This window comes from Leptinotarsa decemlineata, unplaced genomic scaffold, assembly GCF_025532065.1.
Source record: "Leptinotarsa decemlineata unplaced genomic scaffold, Ldec_3_MD MMD2_tig00026328_RagTag_RagTag, whole genome shotgun sequence".
NCBI lineage: Eukaryota > Metazoa > Arthropoda > Insecta > Coleoptera > Chrysomelidae > Leptinotarsa > Leptinotarsa decemlineata.
This window is the reverse complement of record NW_027412688.1, coordinates 13,553,077-13,562,918: the sequence shown is the minus strand read 5'-3', so window position 1 is coordinate 13,562,918 and position 9,842 is coordinate 13,553,077. Positions and strand designations below refer to the sequence as shown.

Sequence of the window (9,842 nt, the reverse complement as noted above, 5' to 3'; positions counted from 1 at the left end):
TCTCCAAGAAGCCCAAAGAAAATGTGCCCAATTACTTCACTACATAGGAGAAGAGGGCTTTAAAATGTTTTCTACATTTAAAATAGCAGATAATGAGAGAAACAAACTGTCGGTGCTTTTACAGAATTTCGAATCTCATTTCAAAGGAAAAGAAAACGATGCGTTTGAGCGCTACAAATTCTTCAGCTATAAACAGGAACCAGGTCAGTCAACAAAAAATTTCGTTACCAAACTCAAACAATAAGCAGATAAATGTAAATTAGAAAGGTTAACATCGCAACGATGATGATCTGTGGTATAAGGGAAATGTCGTTAGAGAAAGACTTCTGGAAGAAGACAATATTACCTTGGACCGGGCAGAGATACTATGCAAAATCATTGAGTCGGCAAAGTCAAAGAGCGAAGTCATGGTAAAACAGAACAGGTGAATTCAGTTCAAACTAAGAAGGCATTACTAAATAAAAATGCTGACCAAATCAAGAATAGTTTAGTTCCTAAACCATTAAGAATTGAAGTATATGTGGCAAAACTCTAACATAAATAACTGCCCAGCATTTGGAGAACACTTCAGTTTTGCAAAGTCAACAACCACTTCGAGAAGGTGTGCAAGAAGAAGAAAAAGCAGACACTTGGGAAAGTCCAGGAAAAAGAAGATAGTAGTAAAATTGACTGTATAGTGGATGATGAAATTTTTTCATAGGCAATATCAGCAGGAGAATGAATTCGACAGTTAAGAAATGAATTACTCAAATACAAATAAATGGAAGGTTAGCTTATTTTAAGATTGATACCGGGGCTGTGGCAAGTATATTACCTTTAAAGAAATTCCTAGAGTTTGGTTTTGATGAAACTGATGCAAAGTTACAGTCTTTTAAGACTAGTAAACTGAACGTTATTGGTAAATTTGATAGTTCGTTCTGGAACCTCTGGCGTAAAATGAATCTATTGAAAACACATTCCCAACACCAGAACAACAATTAATGTCCATCGATGCGCGTTTCGCTAACCAAGTTAGCGTCTTCAGGACAGGAGATTATTATGATAGTCAAAATGATTTCTTGAGGGCGCTAACTTGGTTAGCGAAACGCACGTCAAGAGATCGTAATTTTTGATTTGGTGTTTGGAAAGTTTTTCAATAAGTTATTGGTAAAGTTATTATTTCATGCTATACAAATGAACAGCTTAATGATATTAATTTCTGCATAGTAAATTCAAATACTCTAGCAATATTAGGTCTTGAAACCTGTGGTAAGCTTAATATACTTTTTTTTGTCAGAGGAGAGAAAATCTTCAGAATGACTACGGTAGTGGTGGATTTTTACCACCTGAAACTTTTCCTCTCTGAGATCCAAGTATTGGAACCGCTTTCGCAATACTTCGGTACTTTTAATCATTTCTCCTCCACTTCTTTGGTTTCGATGATAGATCGTACTGTGTTATAGGCGGCACAATTTTACGGTTTTTCCCACCCTGAAGACTTTGTATCATGTTCTCTGAGTAGGAGATTTGAGCCGGTTCTAAGCCTCCCCCCACCACTATGACGTATTAATTGCTTTTTTATTGGTTGTTGTTTGGTGAAGTCAAGGTGATGTGACCTTGAAGGGTGTGGTGTATGGATCGTTCATAAATTTTTTCCCGATTCTAATCCTCCCCCCACCAATATGACGTGTTATTTGCTTTTTTTGTTGTGCAATGAAGTCAAGGCGTTGTGACCTTGAAGTGTCTGGTGCATGGATCGTTCATTTTTTTTTTTCATATGAGATTTTGTGTGCGTATGTGTGTGTGTGTGTGTGTGTGTAAGAGAATGCACGGTACAGGGTTTCATCATGTGCTTGTTTGTCTATGTACAAACATACGTCTGCATACTTCGAAGATCCTCCAAGTAATGAATGCTCCATCGGTGTGAGGGCACCAAGTTAGTAGTGGAGTGACGTCACAGCAATAACCGTTCAACGGCTAGAGAGCGACATGTTCACTCCACGACGTGTGGCAGAGTAATGCGTATTCATCGGTCTGCTCTCACCTCCCTCGATGTAGTGAAGGATGTGACGTAACGCCCCAGACTCGCCATCAATGGTGACACGCAGGCGGGCGAGGACTGTGCTAACGTCTGTCCTCTCCGAGAGCGCAACGACAATTGCTTGTTCGTATCGCTCTCGAAGCAGTGAATGATGTGACGTAACGCATCACCCTACCCTCGCTATTGATGGTGACACGCAGGCGGGCGAGGACTGTGCAAACGTCTGCCCTCTCCGAGAGCGCAACGACCACTGCTTGCTCGTGCCGGCAACTGTTATCGCATCAAATTGGGAGATGGGCTTGGCTGTGACGTCAGGCATCTCTAGTGGATGCATCGATGTGTCCTTACCTACCCTCACTCTCTACGGTGATGCGCAGGCGACGTGGATTATGGTATTTAAGAAGCGGGCGAGTGTTGGTTATGTCAGTTTCCATCGAGTGAGTTAGTGAGAACATATCATAGAAAATGTATTCTTGTGAATGTGGTAAATCTTTTACCCGTAGTGACAACCTTCGTCGTCATCAGCTCCAGAGTTGCCAAGGAGGTCCATCAGTGAAACGAGTGAGATTAGATGACGCTGCAGCACCTATGTACACATGTAATTGTTGTAATGTGATGATTCCATTGACTCAAGTGAATTCTCACAATAGAACTCTACAACATAAGAATAATACATGTGTTCAATTCAGTGATGGTGTTCAAATTATAAAGAGCGCCTTCAAACGTCGGATTGCGACATACAGAGTGCAGAGTTCCATTGTTTCCACCGATTATATGTTATTCTTTAATGAAATCAGGCAGAAAGTTATAGAATTATTGGAATCGGCCATCAGGGTTCACAAAATCATCAAAGTGAATATGGAAGTATTTGGGAGTTATATTCTACAAACACAAGACCTGAAGGAAACCAAATCATTTAATTCACAGAATAGAACAGTTGATCAATCTACTGATTTGAATTCCTTATTTGATGGATTTCGAAATGGGATTATCGCTCAAACTACAGAATTCCAGGAACGTGATTCAGGTAAACATTTCTACCAAGTTTTAATTGGATGGATTAGTAATATTGTTTTGTATTTAAGGTTGGACTTGTGAAAAAATCATGTTTCTGGAGTTGAACATTAATAAATACAGCCCGCTCAGTGGATGTTCATATGTGAAGCTGCCTGAATGTATCGAGCGTAGGAAGGCCGTGATTAATGTCCGTAATGAAGATCAGCATTGTTTTGCATGGGCTATCACTTCAGCACTACATCCTGCAATCGATAGAACATCAGAAGTTTCATCGTATCCACATTTCAGTACAGTCATAGATGTAACAGGTATGAATTTTCCGGTAAAGTTGAAAGATATTGTGAAATTTGAGAACAAGAATGATATTTCAGTTAATGTGTACGGTTTAGAAAGTAAATTCGAGAAGGGTAAAATAATGTATGAAATAATTGGACCATTACGTTACTCTCAGAGAAGACTTAGAAGACATGTCAATTTGTTACTTATCACAGATGATTTCGGTAATAATCATTATTGTTGGATCAAAGATCTTTCAAGATTAGTTTCAAGCCAATTATCGGCTCATGAACATAAGAAATATTTTTGTGATGGCTGTTTATTATATTTTTCTAATGAACAATTACTATTACGTCATAAGATAAATGATTATAATCACTTGAGTACTACAACACCATCAACCAATTTCAAAGTCAATAAATATGGGAAAACGGTACCTGAAAATATACTAACTTTTGAAAACTTTGAGAAACAAATGAAGGTACCATTTGTAGTGTATGCCGATTTTGAATCAGTGCTGAAGCCGATTTAAACCACTAAACCAAATCCTGAATACTCGTATTCGATCAAGACATTCAAACATGAGCCTTATTCATTTGCTTATTTGATTAAATGTTCATACAATGATGATTTATCAAAATTTGTTTCGTATAGGGGTGTGGATGCAGCCCAGAAATTCGTTAGCAAAATCGAAGATGATTTGAAAAATATTTATGAAAATCATCTCAGGTTTCCTATTCCTATGGATGTACAAACTCCTGAGGAAGAGGAACAGTTTGCTTCTGCCACAAATTGTGGCATTTGTTCCAAACAATTTAATGATGGCGAAGTCAAAGTGAGGGATCTTTGTCACCTCACAGGAAAAAAAAGGTCCCCTGCTGCTCATTCATCTCGTAATTTGAATTTTAAATTGCCAAATTTCATTCCTATAATTTTTCACAATCTCAGTGGATATGATTGTCATTTATTCATAAAGGAATTGTATAAAAACAAAGATAAAGTGGATGTCATCCCACAAACTAATGAGAAATATATATCTTTACATCTCCTATACTCTTTACACACTCTTTACACACTCCTATACGGATAAAGATGGTAGGGTGAAGAAGAATTATTTGAAAATGAGATTCATTGATAGTTTCAGATTCATGCCTAGTTCTTTGGAGAATTTAGGTGCAAATTTAACATCTGATCAGTGTATCGAGATGCGCAAACATTTCCCACAAATTGAAAATTTCAATTTGATGAGAAAGAAAGGTTTATTACCCTATAGTTTTGTTGATGACATCGAAAAACTGAATCATCCAAGACTTCCAACCAAAAATCAATTTTATGATAAACTCAATTGTGAACATATATCAGATAATGATTATGGGAGAGCTCAACTTGTTTGGAATTTATTCGAATGTCAGGATTTGGGTGAATACTCTGATTTATATTTAAAGTCAGATGTGTTACTATTATGTGACATTTTTGAAAACTTTAGAAATATATCTGTTGATAAATATAAATTGGATCCGGCACAATACTTCACTGCACCCGGATTATCGTGGGATGCCATGTTGAAATATACTAATATTGAATTGGAATTGCTAACTGATATTGATATGGTTCACTTCTTTCAAAAAGGTATTCGTGGTGGAATAAGTCAATGTAGTGAAAGGAAACATAAAGCAAACAATACATTTTTACCGGATTATAATCCAAATGAACCATCTTCATTCATTTCATATTTGGATGCAACAAATCTATATGGTCACAGCATGTCGCAACCATTACCAACAGGTGAATTTTCATGGTTAGCACCTCATGAAATTCTCAATCTTGATATAATGAATGTGGATATTGATAGTCCTTATGGATATGTATTGGAAGTGGATATACATTATCCCCAAGAACTTCATGATAAACATTCCGATTTACCATTCTTAGTTGAACGTTTGATACCTCCATATGCAAAATCGAAAGTTCCCAAATTAATTCCAAATTTAAACGACAAAAGAAAATATATTGTTCACTATAGAAACTTACAGCAAGCTGTCAATCATGGTTTGATAGTGATGAACACACATAGAGTATTGAGGTTTAAGCAATCATGTTGGATGAAGCCTTATATAGATTTGAATACTGAAATGCGTAATAGGTCTAATAACAAATCTGAAAAAGATTTCTACAAACTAATGAATAATGCAGTCTATGGAAAAACAATGGAAAACGTAGACAATAGAATTGATGTTAGACTCATTACACATTGGGAAAATATAAAAAGAACTATAGGTGCTAGTTGTCTCATATCGCGACCAAATTTTAAAAAATGCTCTATTTTTACAGAAAATTTTGTTGCCATTCAATTGGCTAGAGTAAAAGTTTATTATGATAAACCACTATATTTAGGATTTTCCATTCTAGAATTATCTAAAACAGTTATGTATGATTTCTTCTATGGATGTATCAATCAACAATTTGGAGAAAATGCGTCCTTACTCTACACTGATACCGACTCCCTTATTCTCAAAGTAAATACAGACAATTTCTATGAATTTATCAAAAATAATATAAATAAGTTCGATACATCTAATTATAAAATAGGAAACCAATTCAATATTCCAGTGACAAAGTCAGTTCTGGGTAATTTCAAAGATGAATTCCCAAATGATCCAATAATCAGCTTTTACGGTACAGGTGCTAAAGCGTATTACGTGAAATCTGTTGATGGTGAACTGAAGAAGGTCAAAGGTGTGAAACGATCTGTTATAAAGAATGAATTGACATGTGAAGACTATGAAAAAATCATTGAAGAGGGAGGTATGATATTCAGGAAGATGAACTCGTTCAGAAGCGTATTGCATGATATTTACACTGAATTGAAAAATAAAGTCGCTTTATCGTATCATGACGACAAGAGATTCATCATTCCGAATACCACTCGAACTCTTCCATAGGGTCATAGCGATATAGAATTTTATCGAAATGATCCTAATGATAACATTCGTTGGGTGTCTGAAATCGTTCATTCTTTTTCTCAAGAGAGCGCCTTAGACCAACTAATCAATTTGTTGACTGTAGAGATGAATAATTGAATTATAATTCGAAGTATTATTGCTTATTCCTTCAAACCGGAACATTCTTATTTGTGATTATTTGTGATTATTGTATTATGTATTGTATATGTATCACTTTTACCAATTTACTTAGATGAATAAAAAATGATAAAAATATTATTTGTTTCATTTCTATTTTCCTAACCAATTACTGTAAAGTATATAGCATAATGTAAATGAAAGAAATATCAGTTTGAAAAGAATCATCGTAGAGTGCACAATGTCTAAAACAATCGATAAGTTTGGTAGAAAAAGAAAATTGGGTGGTAATGTCATTCGAGGTCCTCCCGGGATTGGTTTTAAATTAACAAAAGATGGTCATTATGACATGCAAAGAAAAATATTGAAAAATATAAGCAAACCAATTGACAAGAGTGATTGTGTAACTGTATCATATCTTGAGGGGAAAATTAACGGAACAAAGGAGGTTATACTTCTAGCCCTACAGGCTGCAATACAATCCACAATAGGCAATATTGCTCGGGACGCCCGGCAAGCATTTGACGATAAAATTGCAGAGGCTCGGATAACTTTCACTCGTAAATTTGACAAACTTACAAGTGATGTAGACATAAAAATGTCTGACATAACAGCGTCTACAAATAAAAAATTTGATGCTATGTCAAACATAACAGGGACTACAATGAAAAAGTATGATGTACTGGAACAGAGAGTTGAAGTATTGGAGAAAAACCATAAAGAAGTTTTGGAGAGAAACTATAAAGTCAGGCCATCATCATCAGGTGGACTGGGATATCCAGGACTGAACATTAATCCAAATCATAGAATAATACAACCAAAACCAAAACCAACTGATGATGTATTAATGGAACCAACATGGTGAATGTATTCCCTCGTTAGGTTAGGTTAATAGTTACGTTAGGTTAGCTGCATAGTTACGTTAGGTTAGCTGCATAGTTACGTTAGGTTAGGTGTTAGGTTAGTATTCCCTCGTTAGGTTAGGTTAACAGTTACGTTAGGTTAGCTGCATACTTACGTTAGGTTAATAGGCGATCGCGAAGCGATCGCTTCGCGATCGTGAAGCGATCGCTCAGCAGGCCGCTTCGCGGCCTGGGGCGCTCAACATCCACCACTTGCATCCGGGGCGCGTTTTTTGCCCCTTCTCGAAGCCCCGCCCCCTTTCCGAAGCCCCGCCCCGCCCCTCCCCGAAGCCCCGCCCCCCCCCCCGACTCCCAACATTTGCGCATGTACACCCCTACCCTCAACGCGCATGTGCGCTCCCACCATTTTCCCACCACTCACGCATCGAAGTCGATACCCTCCGGAGAGCACTCCACAACATTCAGTTCGAGAAGTCATCTCATCGAGAGCAGTCCACTCCACAACAAGGCAGTACCTTCCAACGACCAACTTGATATTTGAGTAAGTAAATTGAGAATGTTATTTTTCATATCAACTAACTTTGTATTATTTCTTCTTTTTCAGAATGGCAACCAATACACAGGAGGTGAATAATGCTGTGGCGTCTATTCTGCCGGTGTCCGCTGACCAGGAGGAGGCAGCATCTTCGGGAGCGGTGCCGGGTGACCAGGCAACCACTTCGCGTTCGCGAGTTAGGTGCAGATCTGCTAGCCCTGACTTATTCGAGGAGGAGGAGGAAGTCAGGCCTGTGAAGAAGGTTTGCCAACGACCTGCAGCGATGGTTGGTCCTATTTCTAAGTACCGAGCTACTTGCAATAGGACTAATCCTTATGCAGGTAGTTGGTCGACCGCTCCAAACAGCTTAAGGTCCTCCACACCACCCGCAGCAGTAGTGGAACAACCTAGGGCGCCTTCTCCGGAGGAGCCACCACTCGTATTGTCCCCATCGGAGGAGGCTCCCATCGTATTCACTCCGTCGGTGGTGCCGCTTTCGCCGATGCTGGCAACACCGGTGACGAATCCTGAAGTGTTAGTGCCACAAGTGCGACAGCCTATCGGAGAGGTTAGTGAAATGTTGGACAGTTTTCTACAGAGATGTAAGGAAGCAGAACATGCTTCTCGAGCTAGTGAGGCCGCGTTGGTTAAAAGGAAGCGCGAAATGGCTGAAATTGTTAACCGACGGAGGGAAGTAGAAAAAGAAATGGCCGAACTAGATCGGAAGTATGCATCTCTGGAGAAAAAGTGTGAAGCAGATACCTCTTCGATAGAGACTTATAAAAAGTTAGTGACTTTTATAAAAACTTTCCCATAGATTAAGTGTAAATGTAGTAAGATTAGTTTTAGGTTAGTTAGGAATATTTAATTAAGATAGTTTTAAGTTTATGTTTGTAATTTTAGGAAATAAAAATAAAATAAAAAAAAAGAAGTGAAATTAAGGGTGTACATTGTTTTGGTTTGGTACACATTGAACAATGCGATGGTTGGAGCATTTTTCTTCACTTCGTCTTATTATTATTTCCTTTTTTTTATTTCAATTACAAGTTCTTCTATGCAAATACCTCACATCAATTTTTGTGTTCTCTAATCTATTGTAAATAATCTCTTGGGAAGAAAATATGTTTCATAATGAAATCAATAAGTATATTTCATATAATTCATATAGTATTTTCAATTTTCTCTTTCATGGAATATAGCTCATGTCATTTTTGAAATTCATTCCCACTTAATCCCCTCTCCTCCCCACTCCTCCCCCACTCCCTTTCAAAAGTATAAAAGTAGGAATTATCTGTTGGAATATTCAGTTGATCAGCCACCTTCAACATGGAACCTGATTCAACTACTGAGCCGTACAGTGACCCAGCGCATCAACATCCTTACTGGGCTTCTATCCATGAAGGTTTCGTTACCTCCACGACGGCACCTCACTCGATGAATTATGATAACATAATTTATGATGATCGGATACAAGTGCTTCACGTTACTGGAACCGATCAAGCGGACCTGTCTGATGGGGATTATCCAGATCCCTATGATTGGCGGAATGATTACGAATGGGATACACAATCCGGAAACACAGACGACGACGACAGCGATGACGATGATGACGGTGACGCTGACAATGAGTCCGATGATAGTCATCCACCATCCCCTATCCTGATTGATGAAGTCCTGAATTCAGACGATGATATGTAATCGTTTCCTCGTTTCTCCCATCCTTTCTATTCCTTTCCTTTCCTTCCACGGAGTACACACTTTTTGGTTGGTGTACACGAGGCACTGCGAGGTTGGGGCAGTGTCTTTTTCCCTCTCCCTTATTAGTTTTTTTATAATAATCACTCAGAGTTTCTCATAATAATAATCACTTAGAATTTCAAGAAAATTGTCATTCTTATTGCTTTCGAATTTCAAACACTGAATTGTTCTACATTTACACTTCACCCCCTCCTTTTTTTTCCAATATAAATAAAGCATCAATCCCAGTTCTATATCATTCTTCCACAATGTCGAGTGCTGATTCCACCACCGAACCGATGAGTGTACCAGAG

General features: G+C 38.0%; 1 protein-coding gene across 1 annotated transcript; it reads left to right on the top strand.

Moving 5' to 3' along the window:
• The first annotated feature begins 4,403 nt into the window (after nt 1–4,403).
• On the top strand, nt 4,404–8,611 carry LOC141485469 (uncharacterized). The gene is made up of 2 exons (XM_074182247.1): nt 4,404–7,797; nt 7,861–8,611. Exons 1-2 carry the CDS (start codon nt 7,646–7,648, stop codon nt 8,606–8,608), a joined length of 900 nt encoding a protein of 299 aa, XP_074038348.1. The 5' UTR covers nt 4,404–7,645; the 3' UTR covers nt 8,609–8,611.
• The last annotated feature ends 1,231 nt before the right edge of the window (nt 8,612–9,842 follow it).